This window comes from Anoplolepis gracilipes, chromosome 5 (genome assembly GCF_047496725.1).
Source record: "Anoplolepis gracilipes chromosome 5, ASM4749672v1, whole genome shotgun sequence".
Lineage (NCBI taxonomy): Eukaryota > Metazoa > Arthropoda > Insecta > Hymenoptera > Formicidae > Anoplolepis > Anoplolepis gracilipes.
Window position 1 is genome coordinate 1,403,731 of NC_132974.1, and position 24,328 is coordinate 1,428,058.

At 33.2% G+C, this 24,328-nt stretch overlaps 1 protein-coding gene across 3 annotated transcripts in view; it reads right to left on the reverse strand.

Moving 5' to 3' along the window:
- LOC140665970 (uncharacterized) overlaps window positions 1–24,328 on the reverse strand; it is a 227,048-nt gene that overhangs the window by 13,794 nt on the left and 188,926 nt on the right. For all 3 annotated transcript variants that reach the window (XM_072892629.1, XM_072892628.1, XM_072892627.1), the window contains 2 exons: window positions 23,350–23,704; window positions 11,709–12,021 (listed from right to left, as the gene is read on the reverse strand). In XM_072892629.1, the coding sequence (XP_072748730.1) occupies window positions 11,709–12,021; window positions 23,350–23,704 (668 nt within the window). The remainder of the gene's footprint in view (window positions 1–11,708; window positions 12,022–23,349; window positions 23,705–24,328) is intronic.

Sequence of the window (24,328 nt, forward strand, 5' to 3'; positions counted from 1 at the left end):
AATTATTTTCAATTATCTTCTACTATCTTCTTGTTAGTTTGTAATAATAATAGCTGCGTGTAACATTAACAAAATTAGTTTTAAAAATCTGTATAGATATACCATTTTTTCTACTACATTATTTTCGAATTTTTATCGTAATCTTTCATTTTACTAAATCATAATTGTTTTTTTTTCTTTTCAACATGAACTTTTATTTGTTAAAGCAATGGAATTTTTTTACATAATGCTTATTAAAGATCTGTTAAAACTGATCAAAGGATATGATTTTGTTGACTATTTTCGTTCTCGAAGTTAATTTTCTGAAAACACTTTAATTTTCCACGATAAATTACATCGGAGCCAGATGTCGCGCCACATTTACCCTGAGAAAAACCTCGGCTGCAAATTCATCGCGAAAAGCCGTAAGTTACGACGAGAAAATGCCGTTGGCCGTGCGTTCCGCTCACCATCTTACACGTTTGCGTTAAAGTAATCAATTCCTTTGTTCGCGTTTTCTATAGACCGGCGTCAGACGCAAACACCGTGTGTCAACTCCGAGTGTAGCGCGTATGAAAAGGAAAAGTGGTGGAAAAGGCGAGTCCGCGTTGCAGGTGCAGCTGGCCCGTTAAATTTTATCAGGATATTCGCATTCACACGAGGGTCGCCGACCTCGGCATTGTCCACGTCGTCGCGATTTAATATACGGCGACAAAGTATTAAATCTCGCCCCTTCGTCTCGCCTTTCGCGCCCAGTTGAACCCCGCGCGTTAGACTCATTTTGCGAACACATCAAGTCTCGTCCCTCAGAGCTTCAGAAGGGAGTAGACAATGTTGGCGATGTTCCAGAATGTTTTTCCGTCGTCCAGTAAATTTAAGGCCCGTAATAATAATTAATGATATACGTAGATTAAAATAAAAAAATTGTAGAGCAAGTTAAGGAGTATGTTTCTAATTTTATATATAATAAAATACATAACAAAGAGATGCGATTATAAATAGTATAAAATAGAATTATATAATAATAGTGCAATATAGTATAAAATAATAATAAGAAGAAAAACATTTGACTTAGTTCCCTAAAGTTTTTGATATTATAATCCTCTCTCACAAACACATACATACACATAGATCTTTATACATCTCTCCCTGACGGCTCGAAAGATAATTACCGGCCTCGATTATGATGTGCAGAATAGATGGAATTGGCCAATGGTACGGGGATGATTACTAAAAAGCCCCAACGGGCCGCATTGTTTATAATCGCACCCTCCACCCGTTATATTAAATCTAGCCCTTTGTGCGATATCAGTGAACGACCGGAGAGATTTTCCGGTTGTGCGCGATTTATTTTATCCGCGATGTTGCGCGAATTATACGCTTGGACCGGCGTGCACGTTTTATTCCCAACATCCGGATGGCTTATACGCGTTAAGGGTGGTGGATCGCATGGGGCGGTTAAGGGCAGACGGACGCTTAAAATAGAATGTAAGCGGTTGTAAGTATAGAATGGACATAATGGTGCGGTCAGTGATTCGAGACAAAGACTTTTAATCCTGAGATAACGTCTTGGTCTCGTGGATACCTATATTTTATTGATAATTCCAAAAGACAATATCTTTTATTCTAAACGTCGTGAATAAATTCTGCTTGTAATAGGCATTAAGAGTATCGTTAAAGTATTTGAATTCCCATACAATTATAAAATAATGAAGAGATTGTAGACGATAGTTTCGAGAAAGCAAATCATAATTTTTAAATAGACAATGTTTATGAACAAAAATATAAACCGAGAATACAATTTAAATATGTTAATGTATATTATTAATCTTATGTTTATAATTAAGAAAACAAAACAATGTTATGTATTCCAAAAATAAAATTCCAATTATTCCTGGCTCGCCATATTCACAAAATACCATATCAACGTGACAATTTATACAAAAGAATATTTTTTTTCTCTATTTTTAATAACTTGAAAATGAAAGAATTACGGAAATGATCTCGTAAGATGATTATATATGTATATAAAAATGCAATTAGGTTTAGGTATTCGGAGATGCGCGCGTTTAAAGAGTTAGAATTCCGATGATTCCAAGATACGGAGGATAGCAGATACAACGTCAGCTGACTCGACATTCTCATGGAAATTTTTGGCGATACGTCGTCCACGAGTCTCGACCAGGATCGTCGTCTCGGAGGATATTCGGGACGCGGATTCCGCGGCGAGAAGGGAAAGAGAGAGGGAGGAAAAGAGGAAGGCAATAGGGATGCTGGGCAAGAGGACCGCGTAATTTATTGCGAGCAATATTAACGACGACACGTCGAGCGAGCGGGATGGTAAAAGCCCACGTCTTTATCTCTCTTTCTCTCTCTCTCTCTCGTTTCAGAAATGTATTTTATAGCGACCGAAGATTCTTGCTACAACGCGACTCTGCTTACTACTCTTTCGAGTCGACATTGGATTTAAATAAGTCGATGCAAATGTGGCCTTTATTCATCGTTTTCTGACTCTCGGTCGCGTTATTCGTTTATACAATGATTTTATATACAAAGATTCTTTTATCTATCACATAATTTGTTTTTATCGGTTAAATAAGCTAATACTCTTTCCCATGACAAATGTGAAAACGTCCATATAGACTTTTTATTTCATAATGTTAACAAAAAAGTTTATTGTAACTGAATAAAATAAAAAATAAGTCACATGTCCCATTGCGTACTGTAACATTCATAATCATGTGACATTGAAAAAAATATCGTGAAATTTTAATATTCAGTGCAACATAATATATATATATATATATATATTTATTTATTTATATATGAATTTATTTATTTTGTAAATAAATGTTGTTCAAAATATAAAGTCTTTTTTATGTTATGTTTTTATAAAATTTGTTACATTTATTAAATTTTTATACGAGATTTTCGTTTATACGGACATTCGTAAAACCATTCGTATGTAATTCAGGGTTAATGGCATCGAGTAATCTCAGATGGGTCAGCATTAAATTTAAATAAGTCGGCCAATTCTACCAAAACGATTCTGGATAATGGAAAAATGGTAGCACCCGTTTAATTCGACGATGTAGTATTTACTGCCACGCTTTATGGTCCCTTTATTCCGCATTTTTACGACGAAAATCACTTAAGCGAACCACATAACAGATTCAAATAATCTCATTCGATTTATTTCATTTTAAATTAATTAGATGCCAACGATTGGCAAATATAGGTGGATAATCGTTGAAAATTATACAACAAAATGCAGCATATGAACGATTTATCAAATTTTATGACCCTAATTTATAAGCTATCTTGTAGTTTACTGCCTGAAGACTCGAAATCTTTTTTACATAATTATCCATTATATTATATATATATATATATATATCAAACATTATCTATTCTTAATTATTATATCATTATTTACTCTTTGTAGCTTATTTTATATAAAAAAATGATACAAAAAGAAAAAATGTATTAAATTTTGTATTTTAATTAAAATATTTACATTGATATATGAGATATTGTAATTTTGCTAATTTTGCAATTTTGGAAGTATCAAGAGGGATATTTTGTTTCATGAGCGTAATCTTATATGGTAAATTGAATGGTTCGAAATCAAAGTGATGCTTAAGAGAATCACGAAGAAAATCGGAAATCGATGATACTTAGATACTGCGCTGTTTATGGTCTGATGCGAAATCTGTGTAGGCAGGATTTTTCTCTCACAATAAAAACCCATCGACTACTAATGTCATATTTCCTTCCGACTATTCAGTCCTCGTTGCACGCCGAATATCTCGACGAGAAAGAAAAAGTTGTTATCTCGCTAATTTAGCTTTTCTGACTGTTCTCGAAACTAATTTAATTATTTATTAAATTTAATTATTAAATTTTATTATTTATTAAATTTAATTAAATATTTCTAGAAATGTTTCCTAATGATCGTCTTTCTACGATAAAATTGTCCTTTAATGATCAGCAATTTCTAAGTTTTCAACCGCATAGATAATAGTTTATTAGAATCTTCTCTTTCAAACATATATTGTAAATATACGAGTAAGATATGTATTGCAAAATATATATATTATAAATGTATATATTAAATACATATATTATAAAATATATATACATATATTGTAAAAATTTAATCCAAATATTTTATATAAATGATAAATGATATTATATATGTTTAAAAATACAACATTAATTCTCTCTGTAAAAATAATATATATTTCTGGAATCGATTTATATCGCATCCACGATATGTCAAGTAAATAAGAGAATATGATATGTATACGTTTGTCATATAGCAAGAACGTTTCCAGAAATGTATACGTTTGTCGTTTTGATATTGTGCTGAATCCCATTTGCCGTTTCGATATTCTATTCATTGTCGTGTTTTATTTCCTCGTTCAAACGTCACTTCAATGTTTTCATATCCATTCTCATTTCGACATTGTCGCGCTCCCTTTTATCTCAGTCAGGGATTTATATTTTTGATCGATACTTTAATTTTTGCCTCTGCCAGTAGTCTTTTGTTATCCATTTCAATTAATTATTTCTCTTATTTAATTACGCGTATATAAATTAACGTGTATGCTAAGAAATTAACGTGCGTGCTTCGAAAATTTAATTCAAAAAATAATAACCAGAAAAATAAAAAATAAAGATGTGTTATAAATGTATTAGATTAAATTAAAAAGCCATTTATTTGTTATAAATTGAGTTGTAATTAACTAATTGTCAGTAATTAAAAATTCGATTATATATCAAAATGACAAAAATTCTTTTCGTCAAAATTTAATAAAATTAAATGTTATCTTTTTGTCGAAACTTTCAATGTTCTATAAATAATATGTTTTGTATTATTTTATATTTATCATTATATGTATACTTTTATACTTATCTAGATATAAACACAAGTTATATATTTTTAAATAAATTATTTTATACTTTTTTTTAGAGTTTATTATTAGATATAATATCTTCATGGAAATCTTTAAAGGATATTTTAAAGATGCAAATGTATGCATATTATTTTCTCATCGATCCAATCATTGATCACTTTTTATTATGATTTCACACTTTAGCATGTTGGAACATATAACAAAAAAAGAGTACCATGTGCTTGCGAGAAAATTTGAGAAGAAGAGAGAAATTCTCATTTAATAAAAAGGAGAAAAAGAGAGTAAGGTATGAGGTAAGCTAGAATGGCTAGGAATCGGAGGAAGAAACTGGGCAAGAAAAGGCGATTCCGGTTTACGATAATCACGCATCAGCTGTTCTTTTCTTCGTTTATATACAGGTATATCATAAGATTTTTACGCGCGTATAAAATAAAAGCGCTCGCGCAAAAATATAGGCGTGATTGATTGATTACGACAAAACCCATAAATAAGTTTCATAGTTTACAAGATGCAACGACCATATAAATAATACTATTTTCCTATTTCCTAAATTTTCTGCTCTCGTTCTTCTTCTAGAGAAATTTTCTTTTTCCACTAGCAGTTTTTCGAATCGTGTTATTAAATGATAAACTAATGTTAGAATTATCATAAAGCAAGTAACGTTTTTAAGTTTTTTTGTTAATTTTTTGTTGTATAGAGAGCATTCTTAAATCTTAAAAATACGAAAGAACTAGAACTCGTGCGTTAAAGTTTAAAAAAGTCTAAGAACATCCTCTGTAAGAAATGTAGTAAGAAATGACTCTTGCAGAATATAATTTGCAATGTCATTCTAAGAATAATTCACTATTTTCATTTTTAAATTACATTAATTATAAATTTTATTTATATTACATATTGTGGCATTCATATTATATATTGAACATTGTGATTTATATTTTTGACATTTTCCAAAATAATATTTTTAATTTATCATTAAAATTATTTTTTCCTTGTGATTCTAATGTGAATAGAATTACATTACAATTACAAGGAAAAAATAATTTTAATGATAAATTAAAAATATTATTTTGGAAAATGTCAGAAATATAAACCACAATGTTAAATATATAATATAAATAAAATTTATAATTAATGTAATTTAAAAATAAAAATAGTGTGAATTATTACATTACAATCATATTATATTATAAATATTCATTAATTTATCATAACTATTAATTCCATTGTATTTTCTTTTTCCGTCATAATATAATTTTACATTCGCTTGTTCGATTTTTCCAAGTTCTCAGATTAAACAGTCAGACGTACTAAAGAAAAGTGGCAAAAAGCGTGACACGATTCTATATATATTGTAGTTAAAGTTTCTGTTTCATCTAGCAAGAAAGGAAAGTAGGAATCGGGTCGTAAAAGCAAAGTAGCAAACTAATGAAGTGCTATGAACAATGCGAGCAATACGTTACGACAGAAAATGAAATGGCGCACTTAAATAACATCTAATCCCGGAAGCGACAATCCGCGAGATAAGAATAGGCTGAGAATAACTGAGAAGTACGAAGAAAACGATGCTTATTAAAATCTGAGTGTTATCTCGAGTGACATGAAATGCCCGCGCGTAAAGCGATGAAATCACATAAATTGCAATAAATCAAAGAAATGTGACTGATAAATTATTATCAATGATAAGTTATTAATGTATTATTAATATATTATTAAAAGTTGCATCCAACGCATTTAAATAATATATACAAAGCCACGATTTTAAATTTCAAATATGACGTATATTCTTCAATCTTCAATATTCAAAATTAATATCAAATATTTTGATAATGACCTCTAATTAAAATTCCGAAATAATAAAGTTTACTTTTTTTATAAATAATGAAAAGAATAATATATATTGTTATTTAATTGCATCTTAAATCTTAAATACTTCTTCATTAGTAATTTAAAAATTATATATTAATGTGTTGAAATATTTTAGAAATAAAAATATTCGAATTATTCCAAATTGAAAGTCAAGATTTCTGTATTAAAATAAAAATCATATAGTCTAATATATTAACGTTCACGTCAGGAGAATCTATCTTGAAGAGGTATTATAATTGACTGAACATTTCGAGTAAATCGTGCGCAAACAGAAAACTCGTCATTTTCATGATGATCTTGTTATCAAAGATGAACGAAAAATTGCCGCCGTCGACGGAATAATCGATTATCACAGCGATATTTAGGATGGAAAAAGTTCCGTGAGAAATGTGTCTTCACACATTTTCTATAGATTTGAATAATCTCTTCGAGAAGTAAAGAGAGAGAGAGAGAGAGAGAGAGAGAGAGAGAGAGAGAGAGAGAGAGAGAGTTTATATCTCGTAACTCCCCGAAAAGAATTCCAAAATAAATTTGTGTGTATCGTCAATATGTTGCGATTATTTTTTTTGTTTTTGTTTTATTAAGTACAGTTAATTTGAAGAAATTGTCAAGTCGATTTTGCAAAGCTACCAAATTAAATTAAATATGCAAAATTACAGAGAGATAAATATAAGATTAAATAAAAATATTCAATTAAAAATCGAATTAAAATTTACACGAAGCAAATCAAGTCTACAGAAAAAAGTAAGTGTCAAATCAAAATTTATATACTCACATGAATGCCTGTGCATATATACGCAACAGTTTACAATCTTCTTAGAAGAATCTTAAATTTCAACAATATTATAATTGTCATCTCAAGAATACAATAATTATTTTAACTATAAGAAAATGATAATTTTCGATTTGAATATGTGATATATTCTATCTGACATTTTTTAAACATATTTTTTTGGTTGAACTGTATAAAATATCTTCAAGTAAATTTTCTTTGATTAATATAATCTTTTATATTTTCATTTTGAAACTAAGAATATCGTCAAAATAAGAATATTCTTTTTTCTGTGTACAAATTATGGATAGTCTTTAGGATAATTGTAGGTGTTACAACAGTAATACACGAATTTCAAATCCCTTATCCTGGTGATAAAACCGCACATTTAAAGATCCCTCGTAAACAGACCACAGAGTGGCGTCGCCATTAATAAACGAGCTGAGACAATGGGGTCCGGACCGCGTAAGAACAAAATAAATTGAAGGTATCTCCAGTGCCGCTTCCGCTCGGAGCGCGTCGAGCTCCCTAGCCGACTATTTCGTAATTAGTGAGCGTCTAAACAATACTCGAGCCATCTTCCGGCGACCCACCCCTCGCGCACACCGTGGCCACCCTTCCTTTACGCTTCTCTTAGCACGAAGCGGAATCGCCGATAATTAATTATCCGCTCGCAGGGCGTGTGACTGTTGGGATTATCCGCGGCTGCGTTCTTCTTCTTTCGTCTTTCCGTTCCTTCGATCCTAATTTCAGCTGTTTACAGGCAAGATCTTCCCTATCGCTTGCTCGTCGTGTCTTGGCAAGATAATGGTTCGTCGCCAGCAATTCCGATAGAAATACGACGAAAGAGACGGATAATAGAAGCGACTAAAAAGGCTACGTTATATAATTTGAGACGCAAAGTGACGCCTGTTAAATTATTCACGTATCTGTATTTCATTTCATATTCAAATTTAGCCCCCGAGCTACTATTATTTCACAAATGAAAAATGATAAGAATATAATTATTTTTAATAAAGAAGGAGATTGATTTTTCTCTTCGCGCTCTGTCTTTGAGGATTATAATTTAAATCTATAATTTAATATTTAACATTTTTTATATTCATCTGTGTGTTGCGAGACTTTAGAGAAAGTTTCTATATTTTTATAACGTCATGTTAATAAAACTGATCCTTAAAAATATTAGATTTTCTATTTCAGTATGTTTATATCTATGATATAATATTTGATATCTCTCTTTTAAAAAATCTTTCTTGTAAATATCTTAACATCTTAATGTATCTTGATAAAATATAATTATAAGAAGATGTTCCATTAAACTGTTTCGTTTTATATAGTATTTTACATTTAATATACATAATCAGAAGTTAAAGTTAAAATCGACAAAATAGACTTTCCCGCATTTTCAAAGTCCTTAAGAGTTCTAGAAAGGCGGTCTCAAATATATGCTTCAGAATTTCGTTATGAATGCGATTAAATGTCGAGCGATTAAACGCACGAGTTTGTCGCGTCGCACGATGGACGGAAGCAACCGCGCTCGTTAGCATACTTTGAAAGTCTTTAATTGCAGCCGGAAGTTTACCGGAAGCTTGCGGTTCACAAACAATATTCACCGGGTAAATAAATATACAACAAATATGCAACGAGGTCCTGCACGGTAAATGTTGTTGCAAGTTCGCCAAATTAAATTCTTCGCGGAAAATTATGTTCCCTGCCGCGAGTTTTCTTGTCAAAATTAAATTAAAATTAAATTATCAAAATAAGAATGTATATTTTTACACCACTTGAGGTTTTATTTCCGATTGTTCATATTTTTAAATATGAATATCTTAATCTCTAAAATGTGGAGAACAAAATACAACATAAAGAGTCCTTACGATTTCGCGATGTCGCGTGATATGATACATTACTTTCACGTGACAATAATGACTAAAAAAGTTAGTTTGCACGGTTAAAGGGTATAAAGATGCTTTATCCAGCAATTCTTTTCTGATTTGAAAGGCAGACAGCAATGGATATTCGACGAAAAATCGCAGTCTCAATCGATTCCCTTTGCGACGGACTACGAAGTTACTATTGGCAAACCAAAGGCCATCCTTCTCTCGGTTTATTTCGTCGATCTCCCGAAAACTCGAAAGTACACCCTAAGGGTGCAGCTTTGCAGATTCCAAACGCATACCGCGGAACTGCCTTCGCTTCATTTCTCTATCGCTCTCCCCTCTCTCATTCGACTCTTCCCAGTATTTCAAAGCTTAACAAAATGGAAACAATATTGACTCGCATGTCTAACTGAAGAGCTTTGTATCGAAACAATATTGCTTCATGATGCGAACGATTCCCTCTTACATCCCCTTTTATAGATTCCGCAGAATACTACTTACTTAGTCGCAACTATATAGGTGGAAAAAATAACTTTTTAGATTCTTTGACAAAATAATTAAAAAAGCTAGTTTGTAATTATATCTAATATATATTAAATGATAAATCAAATAAAATATATAATTATTAGTGTAAAATATCTATTTAAAATATATACATAATAGCTACATATAGTAAAACATCAGCCTTATTAGGCAAAACTAAATTGTTCTAGTCTATATATATGTAATTATTAGATAAAATATATATAAATAATATATAATAAATTAATAAATAATATATATATATATATATATATATATATATATATATATATAATATTATAAGAAATATACAAATAATATATATAAATAAATAAAAAGGAAGAGAAAAACACAACTAAATAAATGTACAGCTCATCTAAAATATATGTCTCTTCTAAATTAATTCGCGGCATACGAGAACTCTAAAATCAAAGAGCGACTCGATTATTTCTTGTCACGTTTGTGTACGAAAGCCCAGGATATTATGTATCGACCGAGAGTGAGGCGAGAGCTTGACGGAAATTTGCGGTGAAACGATTAATGGTAAACGCCACGTTGTTACAACATTGAAAACACGGTCGACATTCTACGTTCGTGTTAATCTGGAATTATTTAATGTCCGTTCATCTCGCGCGCCCCGACTTTGGGGTATATTAATTATTATCATTATTGGAAGACTGGAGAGGAGAGGAAGAGTAAAATGGATAGAGCGTATATCGTTCGGGAGAGGTGTTTGTCTGACGCGAAAACTAAAGCTCAGACGCACTGGAACGTCACGTGGCACAGTTTTATATCTTGCTTTACAACGGATTATCGACTAATAGCTCGCAAATATCGCTATTTGTTATTATTAGTTAGAACAGAGGGTACTGGATATCACCGAATAACACATCAATTACGCGACGCGGATAATTTAAATGCAGTACAGTTTTGCATTGCGTTGTGAAATGGCTGATGAGTGCAGCGCGCGAGAGAGAATACAATAATTAATTAATATTAATTAGAGTCGTATTGATGTTAATACTAATAGATGATTTATCATTAGCCGAAGCGTTCCGGCTAGAGTGGAATACAATTTCAGTTTTAGAATAAACCTGTGAATTCTAGCGTAAATTTATATCAATATTCAAACACGTGTCTATTTTACATATTTAAATAATCTTTAATCCTTAAAGTAATACATTTTTTACTGATCTTTTAAAAAAAAAAAAAAAAAAAAAAAAAAGATTTATGACATTAACAACCTCGATTACGTTTGCTTCAACTTACGTACCACTTTGTGAAAGAAAATCTTTAATGACATGACGCACGAACGAAAACTTTTATCCAAGAATACTGGTTGAGAATTAAATTCCTTCAATGTGGTTGTATCAATGAGTTCCTGCGACGAAATATTACTGTTTCGTACTTTTCCAAATTGCATGTCGGCACGAAAAAAAACAAATAATTCTCGTTTCTTCTAGTTTGTTCTTATTTCCCTGCCCGCGATTCCGTTTTCGCGAATTGTGCTTTCTTCTGAAGGTACGAAAATAAATAATATTACCAACCAAACTGACCTGGCCGCCTACTTTGTACAAATTCATTCCTCTTGGGATATAATAATAAATCTTGTCAAAATTTTTCTTCGTAAAAAATAAGATGTTTAATCGTTAACAAATAAATTCTCAAATTTATTATCAAAAATGATAATAAAATAGGTTCATTTCGATGATATCGCTACTTTATCATTTAAATGTATTGTAGTCAATTATAAGCAAGTATTTCACTTACCTCTATCCGAAAGGTCCATCCTTCCAGACTGAGCAACTTTAGAGTTGTATTCCTGGCCAGAGCGTGACACAACAGTCTCGAGGGATGATCGTCCAAAGCCAGTCGAGGACTGGATAAGTCCAGTAACTGAAGACACGGTGCTTCTGTCAAGGCTAGTACCAATGGCATCACATCAGCTGGCCTCGACGCACCAGCGGCCCTCAGAGCGTCCAAATTACGGGCTCTTCTAATGGTCTCGCCTAAACAGCCGGCGTCCAAGCCACCCAGAAGACACTTGGACACGTTCAAAGATCTCAACTTGCAGTTTGGTTCTCTGAAATACAAAACAAAATGTTATCGATTAGTCGGATTGTTTTGCAAGAGAGAAAGAAAACTTTTTTTGTTTAGAACTTTACGATATAAGATTTAAAAATAGATAAATAATATTAGTTATACAGAGCGTCCTGTAATAAAAAACCTGCTAATGACAGATTCTTGAGATCATTTTGGGGCGATTTTTCCTCAGCTAAAATGTCAGACATCAACAATTTCCGAGTTATAAACGATTGAAAAAAAGACGCTTTTCGTAAACTAAATTTTTTGGAGTTAAAAAATTACCAAAACTACATTCTTCAGTTAATTTTTAGACAAAGTTTATTCTAATACAATTTTAATTTAAGGCTTAATTACAAAGATATATAATAATAATAAAAATTGGAAACTTGCAAAAAATGATGACGTCTCTCGATATTTTTGTCAAGGAAAAATCGACTCTAAATGATCTCAAACGTCTGCCATTAACAGATTTTTCACTCATTACAGGACACCCTGTATAGAGTTACAAGAACAATTTTGAACTCTCATGTTTTCTGATTTAATATTTATTCATCTAATTTCACTGTTAATCACGGAATGTAATTCATCAAATCTTAGCAACAAACTGTTTGACTTTAATAAGAACTTGAACGAGAAAGAAGAAAGATTTAATCGAATTAGCTGATGAATGATTTAAGATTGATAGTAGTCGGATCGCGATCAAGACTTTACCGTTAAAAGAGACGAAGAGAAAAGCATCTAACCGGCAATCTCTGTCTCGGTTCTCATTTCTTTCCTTCCATCAATCTTTCATAACATAGAGAACGGTCGTTCACGATAATGAAACGACGCTTACGAATATATCAAATCATGAAAAACTTTAGTGCCCTCTTTTTGCAAGTTAAAACTTTAGGAACAACTTGGAACAGATTTTATCTTGACGTATTGATCTTTTTTAAAGAGATACCTTAAGAAAACATAAATTATTTTCTTTAAAAAGAGAAATTAGAAAGAATCTTGATCTTAGATTATCGAATTAAAATCGTGTGGTTAATATTTCCATTTATTAAAAATTAATCAGCCTTATCTTTTTTTAAGTTAACTCCATCTTAGTTCCAAGCTAGTTTAATTTGAAGTTAAAATAATAAATAATAAAATTTCTCTTAAATTAAATTTCTTGTTAAATTTCACTGCATGCGTATTTTCAAATTTTCTTATTAGAAATATTACTTTTTTATCTCAACATTTTTATAAAAAAAAAAAAAAAAAAAAAAAAAAAAAAACGTTTCCATTTTGTTACATTATTACTCGCAAAAACTTTATCGTACTTTCATTTCGCATTCTGCACAAGGGATGCACCCAACTTTGTACTTTCTTGTAATTTTCATTTAAGATTAATTTAACGATACACGGTTCACGTAATTATCGCGCTGCCCGCACGCACGCACGCACCTTCCTCAAACATCTCGCGCAATCTCGCGGCGAGAGATCGATCAACGTCACGACAACAAAACACATAATGAACAGACACGCGGCAGTAGCGTATAACACCCATCAGCGTAAGACAGCGGCGGGCCGAATTACAGGACGAATAATCGAATCGCGGTGGTGGGGCCGACACCACGTGGATTTACGCGCCCGTACGTGCGTTTAATGGCGGCAATTTAAGACGAACGATTCGGAGTCTGGCCAGCAACAGCCAGCAACCGTCCGGCTTCCGGCGCGTTGTATCGCGTCTGGATTTAATGGTATCTACTTTGGCCCATATTTACTCTCGACTGCTATTGCCGCCGCGATACGTACGTACCTATACTTATGCTTCGCGATACATCTGCTACTACGTACGTCTAATGGCGTACGCTGCCTTTAACGGTACCTGCTCGCAGCTACGGTAAATTCGCTCCAATGCCGCCACACTCTCTCAATGTATATATTTCTCTTTATATATATATATATATATATATATATATATATATATATATATAAAGAAGAGAGAACAAAAATACTGCAGGTACCTACAGCGAGAACGTACGCGGGCGTCGTGCCGCGAATTTTCAACAAAAATAAACGTTCCCGCCAGAAGAGAACGACCGGGCGCAACGAACCTTGCTACGTACCAGGCTTGCGTAATAAATAAAGTTCTGGATTTTGGAAATGAGAATACCGACAATTCTTACAGTCGCGTCTTCGATTTAAATTGCCTGCAATCGCGATATATTCCGCGACATTATTTTTCTCAATTCGCTGCCGATCCCTCCGTGACTTGTCATTCCTTCTTACGTAAGTCTTTGTCGTAAAAGTCAGAATAAAACATTTAATTTTATCCTCTAAATTATATATCTAAAAGTTATCTTTTCGCCTATAGAGAAATCTAGAATAGGATTCTGTAATGTAAAGATTGGAGAATGCTGGAAATGTTAAAAAATGCCTAATAGAAAATAGAAATTCAACAATGAACGATAAATAAAAAAGTGTACGCGCATTGTAGCATTAAATCGAGTAACGTACATACGAGATACAACAACATTTGGTGGCGAAAGATAATAAAATCAGTCGGTTTATTTATTATAAATCGCACGTGATCGGCGACCCGGTAATTTTTCGATCCTCCATCGTGAGTTTCGGTACTTGTGGAAAAGTACAAATGGCCTTCCAACGTCGTGGTGTGAAAGACGAAAGTTTTCCCAAAATAAAGCGTGGAAAATATGTCTTGAAGCTTGCGGATATTATTGCGCTAGCTTGCGTTTAATTTTCCGCGGCTTTAACCACGAGAAGCTCGATCGCGTTATTCAAATAGATTGCACCGAAGAGAGAAGGCTATTCATAAAAATACAAGCATTAGCCTCTTTCCTCTCAGTTTGTATACTTTACTTAGCGATATAATCTCAAAACAAAAAGACGCATGATACAAATGTAAAGTTCTTTCAAATTAAATCACTTCTTTTTAAATTTGCAGAGAGAGAATATGTGAAGATTAAAAATATAGAGCTATAATAATTTTCCTTACATATGTTATCTAATAAAATTTTCTAATTATGTACCTATGCACGATAACGCATTAAAGACATGTAATAATACTTGGCGCGAGATATTTTATCATGTCTCTCGATATATTGTATACATATATACATTGTATTACACTTTTAAAATAAATAAAATATTTTTCCTTATATATTTTAAATTACATTACAAAATATAAATAAAAACACACAAATATAAAAAAGTTGGTTTAAAATTTGCTAAAGATAAATTAAATACTTTAACTTTAATTATTAATACAGATTGTGTATGGAAAGTTAATAAATAATCATGTATTATAACATAGTACTATGCAAATTGAAATTTCTTAGCAAACATGCTTCAATATAACTTATGCAATAAATATTCATATATATATATATTCCTACAATCAATATTTTACTTATATTTACTTGGATTTATCTGCGAACTGCGGCGAAACGTGTCGAGAAGTAACGCGACGAGATTTTCGCATTTCGCACGGAGAAAACATTTTATTGTGATCTGAAATCGCGTAGATAAGCCCCGAGAGCGCAATAGAGTCGCAATCGTATGTCAAACGACCGCGGTGATATTTCCCGCGGACGGCGCTTAAATTTCGATAGTTTTACTGGCGCAGGGATTTCGCTGCGGAAACACATCGCATCGGAAGTCGCGAAAACCGGCTGCGGTTTGAAGGAAAATACAACTGCGCGACGATGCATTTTTACCGGGGGTGTTAACCCCTTTCCTCGCCATCGACTTTATCGCGCGACGCCTTTTATTGCCATCATATTCGTGCTCGAGTTTACACTCTTATAAAGAGCGGTATGCTACATTGTACCGATGAGAACAAACGTTTCGAAACGATTGCGAGATGTGTATTTATTTGCTGACGTAGTAACGTTATATAATTTGACGTTCAGAACTCGACGTTGTAGAAGCACGTTGGATTTTTACGCTTTTCATAACATCGATAAGCACGTCAATTTTTGATAAAAGTTTCTGTCAACAATTTATCGAGAAAAACACTGTTACTATTTATATTATATCATAATGTAAATAATGTAAAAAATATATACCTTAAATTATATTTCACCAGCTTATTAATATTTTTTCCACAGTTAATTCAGAAATTATTTCAATTTATTTTAATGGTAATGAATTGATTTCAAATTATTTTGGTAAAAGATGCTAATTTTATTAATACAAAGCACACTTTAAGCACAATTAAAAAAAATAGTCCATTATTTATTATTAGTGGTATTAGTTGGAATAGTATAGTTAGAATTGACATATTTGATTGCAGGTTAACAAGTTTCACAAAATTGCGTATAAATCTCGTGTTTTTCTCGGAGAACAACCGGTGAGTTTTCGCGGCACGAAGGTACATCGCGAAAGAAAAATACCGGACGCTTAATTGCGTTACGCCCGGCATGAGTCCCGCGAAATACCTTTCCACGTTCAACTCTGTTCCATTCTGTTTCTTCGACGACTACTTGCGAGTTGTACTTTGGGGATCTCTCGACGAGCTTTCGCGGAGCTTATTACGTACAGTGGAGCTCTATTTATCCGGAGAGATCCACGTGTGGTAGTATATCGCAGTCTTTGTTAAATCGTTATTATCCTAAATGTCACTACTTATACCCCATTGCTGTTTATTTACAGCTGTTATCGGATTATTGGAGAAAGTGCGCGCGACTAAATCCGTTTCATCGTCTTAAGAAACGCTAATAAAATGCGCTCGACTGGCTCGCGAAAATCTTTCAGTCGCCTTTCCAATCCCAACTGGAATATTGAAATCTTTCCTCGACACGCTTCATCGCGAAAATAACAGTGTTGGTTCGAATAAAAATCTCACGACTAGCTACAATTTTCTTGTTAGACGCGTTAAAGCAGAAATCAAGGATGTAAAGCGTTCCATTTTTATTAAATAACACTATATTTTTCGTTCTCATTCGTTATTTCTTTCTCGTATTGGATTGTTATTAATATTTTTTTTTTTTTTTTTTTTTTTTTTAGCAAATATAAATTATTTTTAATCTCCGATTAAGAATGTGATTAATCACATTCATATTTATTTAGCTTATTGTTAGATATTTTAATTTTTACAAATTTCTAATTTTCATAAATCTGTTCTATCAAAACTATCAACTTATTTAATATCTATAAAATTATCTTATCATCGATTAGTGTGCTATCTACAAAATTTCTTGACTTACAAATAAATCGAGAATAATCTATGGAAAACTCTGGCCGGAATATCTCAACTTATATGTGACCCATTGGATTTGCGCTATGAACAATGGACACAGACTGAACTTTTTTATCGCGAGTGCCTGACTGGCCTCTCTAATCCCGGTAACTGTGTCTCTTATCGCGAGCCGTGTTGCGCGCGTGATTTAGGAAGCTCGTCGAGAGCTCGACGAAAGAATAGAGGGAGAAGATCGTCCGGCGGCGATGAAAAACGTCGACGAAACTTGAAACGATGAAAAATCGCCACCGTCGACGGCCTCGAGAATTCGCGAACTCGCGTTAGTCGAACGAACTTCGCTACGGCCCGCCAGGTCGGCGAAATATCCCCTCGTCCCCTACTGAAACGATGTATCTTCGTTCGCGAGCACCCTCGAAAACGCGTTTCGCGGGCGTCCCAGTACTTATACCAAGTCCATGATGTTGATATCTTGCACTGAAGATGATTCGCGAAAACAGAGATGAGAAAAACCGCGGTATCGTTTATTACAAAATTTCTGGGACGACGATGAATTTGTCTTGAATTTGATTTACCGTACTTTTTCCTCGGGTCTGACAAGTTTGGATTTATGTTAGATGAAAGTGATTTACTTCCCCGATCTTAGATACTTGATATATTGCGAGATAAATAGCGGATTTGATTTAATATTGAATACATTGTGCCGACCCTGGACAGATCGGTCTTTAAACGAAAGTACATGTGTGTCTGTGAAATATTCATTACTGTTTTATTGAACAGATATTATTTTTAATTGTAAGATTATAAATCTTATATCATTAGTTTTATATTATATTTATATATGTGTGAAAAAGAATTTTCTTTCCGTTACTTTGATATATCATATATATGATCTCATTATATGTTATATATTTCATAAAGTTGCGTGGTATAAAGTTACTCATCTCTTCTTTATGGACTAATACTGCCAAATGATTTGTTTCTTGGAAGTGATGAAAAATACGAAAAAAATGGAAGACGCATTCAACCCTTTACGATATAAATTCATTTACGAGCGCGATTTCTACGGTATCCATAAAAATTCACGTGAATGACGAGACAGCTATGAAATTTTGAGAGAACGCAGCCAGATGCTACAAACTCTCAAGCTATTGTTTTTTCGTTTATGTATTGGGCAAAATCCCCTAAATCAGAAAACATAACCGTTCTTGTTTTGCTCCGAATTTCATGCTTGCATGTTATATGTTTAAAAAAAAAAACATAAAGATTTTACTTTCATGGTGACAGCGGCATCATAGAGTTTCGTCTTTTAGTAAAAATAATATTGAGTGACATATTTATAAAAAAATATATACATTTTTTTAATAAAAATATTTTTATATTGCAAATCTTGCGCGCACAAAACGTTAGAGTTAAAAATTGAAGAAATCTGAGAGAATTATTTAAATATTTCTTTTTTTAAGTTAAGCACTCTATTTTTTTAATAAAACTCGCAAATTTTTGACAAAGTTTTCTCAATTAAAGTCTACAAATTACGACAGATTCGCAAAGACCATTTTTTTTCATCAGCAGAATATTCTGCTGATTCTCAAACGAATAAACACTTGACAGACGTTGAACATGTTATTTCGAATGATTCAAGATAAAATTTTACAAGAAGAAAGGAAAAAGAATTAATACGTGATAGCTCGTATATCAGAAGCTCGAGAGCGGATTCAGATGGAATCGATCGATAAGTCTCGATCGTGCGTTTAACAGGCTGAAGAAAGATCGCCGCGATTCGGGGTGACTCGCGAAATTTCGGGGGTAGAATAGCCCGTGGTTATTTCGACGATGGAAATCGATTATGACGAACGATCCTTTTGCAAGGCTACTTCCTACCCAGCATATAGAACCTGTATATTTTGACGCTTATAGAAAATCTTGAACAGCACGTTTATGAAGGATGGAGGGACACGCGGGTAGGAAGTGAGATCGATTAGTTCCCTTTGTCCTGTATCTCTCTTTCATGGAGGAAAACACAGCACGTCGATAAACGTCACTTAGAAGCACCCGCGGCACATCGATCTCTTTTAGCCACAAAGTATGACGAAGCAAGTTATTTTTCCCCGGTTTATTTCTCTTTTTTTTTTTAACAAAAAATTCGTAATCAGAATTCAATCAAGAAGAATAATATAATTTGGAATTGTTTTATCGTTCGTTTTTTTTAAACTCACGTTCTTTAAAAATATATATATATATATACAAATGGAACATTATAAAAGAACAACTGATATTGTTATACTTGTATACATAATATTTACAAGAATATGTGAAAAAAATAACATGTTTTTAAATATTACTTTTGTGAAACGAGATATCAAAGTGTTTTCACGCTTGGCCATTATTTTTAATAGAAATTTTACGGAAGCTTGATGTATAAAAATATACATGTTTTTATATGTATACATAAGTGTAGACATATATGTGTGTATTTATATTTTTGTGTTACTACTCGAAATTCCTTAATTTTATAAAGTATAAAATATCTTTTTCATTTTAATAATCGCACATTTCTCACACAGAGATATAAATGAGTCGAATATAATAAAATAGCTCCGTACAATTGTATATATTTTCCATTTTCGAACAGACCTTAAATTTTATCAGAGTTAATCGAAAGTCCAAATATTTCTTTAATTCGCACGGTTTCTTGTGCTTTTATATTTCGATATTATTTTTCCACGCGCTCGTATGTTTAGATCAAAATGAAAGTCGATGAAGGCAACACCACGGAGGGCCGTTAAAGGCCGAGAACGGGAAATTTAATGGAATATATTCGCATTGGACACGTGATGCATACGCGTTGGAAAGCGCGTGGAAAAGCGCGGACAGGGTTCAGGTCCGGGAATAATCTCGGGAATATTTTTCCGCCGAGAGTTCCAATTTACCGCAAAACTCGCGTCCACTCGACGAAGGTGAGTTTTTAATTAAAAACATCAACTTCGCCATATGTGTACCTCCATTATATAATATTGCACATACATCACATCAAAGCCGTTGCAAAATACGATACCTATTTCGAAACTTGGCCAAAACGCATGTCGAAAAAAAAAAAAAAAAAAAAAAAAAAAAAAAAAAAGACATGTGACGTAACCGAAGTTTTGTCTGGGATCACGTGCTTGTCATTTCGATTTATAACGTAAGGGCGTCACTACGTGCGTAATTGCATTCGCGGATATATTGGAACCGCCTTTGTGTAAGCCAGGTCACGGTTCTATATTTAATATCGATAACGAATACAAATCCTCGTGAATTGTTCGGCGGGTCTATTCAACGGCAGCGAAATGTAACGGATAACAACGTAATTTTCTCACGTGATATTATGCGGCGATAATCTGCAATAATACACAAGATACGCTTCCATTAACCGCAGTCTGTGATACCAATCAGTGTCACATTTATCATTTTTTATACAAGTTAATTTACTAGAGCCGAAAACACATATCACAATTAGAGAACATGTTGCTAAAAATTATTTTAATGATTATAATTGCAAACAAATAATCGTCAATAGAATTAAACTAATGTTTGAATTTTTTAATTGATATTTTATATTTTATTTTATATTTCTATGAACTTTGTGTTCACAAATCAATAAATTATTTTTAATAATTTAAATTCAATGATAAATGTGACACTCTGAGAAAATTCACTTTTCCAACAATAACAAAATCGATAACCATCATTTTATTGAACTTATCATTAATTATTAGAAAATATTAAGATGCTACATTTTATCATCCCCTTCAGATTATTTTGATAGGATCGAATATTTTTTTAATCCGTACTTTTAATGATTGAGCGAGAACAATTAATCAAGATACAGAAGATTGCGAGTTATTTATTTATTTACAGAATTTTGAAATCAACATCGTCCACTTTATCGCAGGCGTAGACAAGAAAAATAGCCGATGGGGCAGATGGCGGTGGAACTTTTATTCCCCGTCGCGGTCTTAAGAAATCTTTTCGAAATCTTTAGAATACAGTTGGGAGCACTCGTGCCAGGGTTCGCATCTGCGAAAAATGGATCGACTCCCTTTCTTCTGCTGCCGGCTGAACCAGCATATCGTGCGACATCCCGGAACTTACGCGAGTTATAAATCATTTCGTGAGATGTGTGCGCTGTTTTAAATATTATTAATGGCTCACGGATATTACATAACACGTAACAATATAAGATTTACGTGCGAAAATAAATTAATATCTCATTCTCACATCTCAGTTATAATTATCTTCTTTTTTTCCTCGAATATCATAATTTCCCCCGTAAATGTATCCATCATAATCAGGTAAAAATCTGTGAAATCTTTTCTTAATTTATTAATGAATTTAGTTAAGTTCGAAAAAATATTTAATACCATATAAACATTAAAAAATGATACAAAATAAAGAAATGTGGTTAAGTGATCGTCATGAAAATGTAAACTTCGAGAAGAATTTTAAATTAATAAAAATTCCAAATGAGAGATTACAAATGTAAATTTTTGTAGCACATTATATAAGTGAAAATTTCATAAAAAGAAGATAATATTTCGTAAATTATTCGCGCGAATCTCATACAGCTTTGAGCAAACACCGCCTGTAATTATGCGAAATATCGGGCTTCTCGCGGTCGGATGAGCGGACGGCCCGCTGAACTTTCCGACGAGTTTCCCTAGTCCAGGAACTTTTGGAACGGTATCTAATGCTCGGCCGAAGTGCCGGTAAATGCGTCTCGTTTCTTCTCGTTGTCGGACTGAGAGAAGCGATAGCGGAAGTTTCGCGCGACTTCTCCGCGACCTTGTGGCGGAGAGAAGGCTGTTGACGTAATCGAGGAAATCCAGCAGCTTCCGGCCGAAAGTTTCCGCCGGCGCCGCCCGCAAAGTTCGCGTAATTTCGCCGACGAAATATTCCCGCTCGTCCCCTCTAATTTCCATAACAGGCCGTTCAAGAAGAAGGGAATCTGAGAAAGTTCGAAGATATCTTTTGCAGAGACATTTATTGTTAGATCGCGCGGGATCCTCGTTCACGAAAAGTCCCTTCTTTTCGAGGAGGTAATCAGAAGGGACAAGTTGTTCGGTCATTTGCGAAGCTTATTTCAAGGTCGCGAATGTAATATTTTCTTTGTATGCAAAAGAGCTTGCGGGAGAGACGAATTGAATAGTAAGATCATTTTTCTTCCTAAAATTTCTCCTCTTTAAGAAAGATTCTTTTTCTTTTAGAATTTGTTCCTTTTCCCTCTTTGAAAATTTTCTTCCGAAACTTCAGTAAAAACTTTTTTATTGAAATTATCAATCGAAGAACTTTCGCGAATTTATGCGCTTTACAAGATACGCGATTATTATTTTAAATGTAATATTCAGCATTGACATGGTACTCTCTGATGAATATTTTATTTATCCCGGATTACGATGCTGGGAATCTACTCTATACGATGAACTGATATTACATTAATTGATGCGTAAAAATATCTATATGCATCAAGACCGATCATTCGGTCCATCTCAATGCGATTCATATCGACCATAAAACATTTAATTATGATGGTAAATGGCAAATGCGATTAAGTCGATAACGAAATGTCGCACATAATTATTAACATTACCGCGTTTAACGTCACCGTAACGGTGAAATTATTGAGTTTTCATGCTAAACTATTGGCGTATATGATCGACAAAGATCGATCGTGATTTACACGACATTAATATTTTGCGATGACTTTAAATCTCCCCCTTCTCTAAATAATTAATAATGTGCATAACTTTACATATATATTCATATAAATAATAAATAGCGTCAGTTGCAATGAAACTTTCTCTAACAGAAAAAATATAAAAGCGGCAAAAAAAAATACAAAGAAACGTAGATGGGAAAATGGTAACAGTTAATTAAAGTGATACGAAAATAATTGTAATTACACGTTGACCATGTAATTATGTTTTGCATTATAATTAAAAATCTTTAAAGTCTAAAAAATATATTTTGCAAAGAATTTAATTTAATCTAGTATTTTTTTTGCGTTAATATTACATAATCTTCCTATGCAAATATATAATAATTTAAAAGAAAATTAGAAAAGTCATGTATACATGCAACGATCACATTAAAACGACTTACCTGATTGCGTTGAATATTTCATGAAAGCCGGTGCCCTGATGGCTGCTGACATCACACGTAGGCAGAGGATGTAACAGAGGTAGCCGATGACAGAGTACGCTGTCGCTGTTACGTTTGCTGCTACCGTTGCTGTCTCGATCCCGATCGTTTTGCGGTAAAGGCCCGTTGCCAGTACCGGGTGCCGGGCCTAGGCCAAGACCCAGGGGAAGACGTGGCAGGGTAGCGGGTCTTGTGAGACTACCATAAGCTGCCAATGCGCCTCGGGGCAAAGACGAGTAGCAACGGTTCAACGGTAGGGTGCCGAGGGTGCTGGAAGCACAGCCGCTGCTTCCAGAACCGGAACCTGAACCTGAACCTGCGCAAAATTAAATCAATGTAAAATAAACGGCAATCTTAAAAAAATAAATAAATAAAAGTTATCGTACTAAATAAAAAAATTAATAAATCTTTGAAAACAGTAAATTAAATTTTGTGTGTCCTAAATTACTTGTAAAAAAAATGTCAAAAAGTAGCAAAAGAAAATTCGGATAACTAGAATAAACGAATATTATAGTAAAGATTGTAACTTGAATATGAAAATTTTAGGTAAAAACTCTGTTCTCTTAGATTCTTGGATAGCGATACGGGCTTTCTTTATCACTGAGCATCGATTTATCAAATGTCACCAGATTTCAGCTACAACGCTGAGAATTTTGTCGATATTAAACTCGTAAACCGCACGATAACGCGTTGTTCTGTAATCAGGTCCGCTGTGTAACACGATCAATCAACGGCAGGCCACGTAGGAGGAATATCCAAGCAAAGTACACCAGCACGTACGATAATCGTGCCACCGCGTTGAGCGCGTTACAACAAACATTTCGTAATTACTAATTAAATTATGGAATGTTTATCGCTATTTCGGGAGCAAACCCTACCGTCGTATCCGTTTAGAATTGCAGTTGCAATGACGTAGATTTCTAGGGACTTGAAAATACCA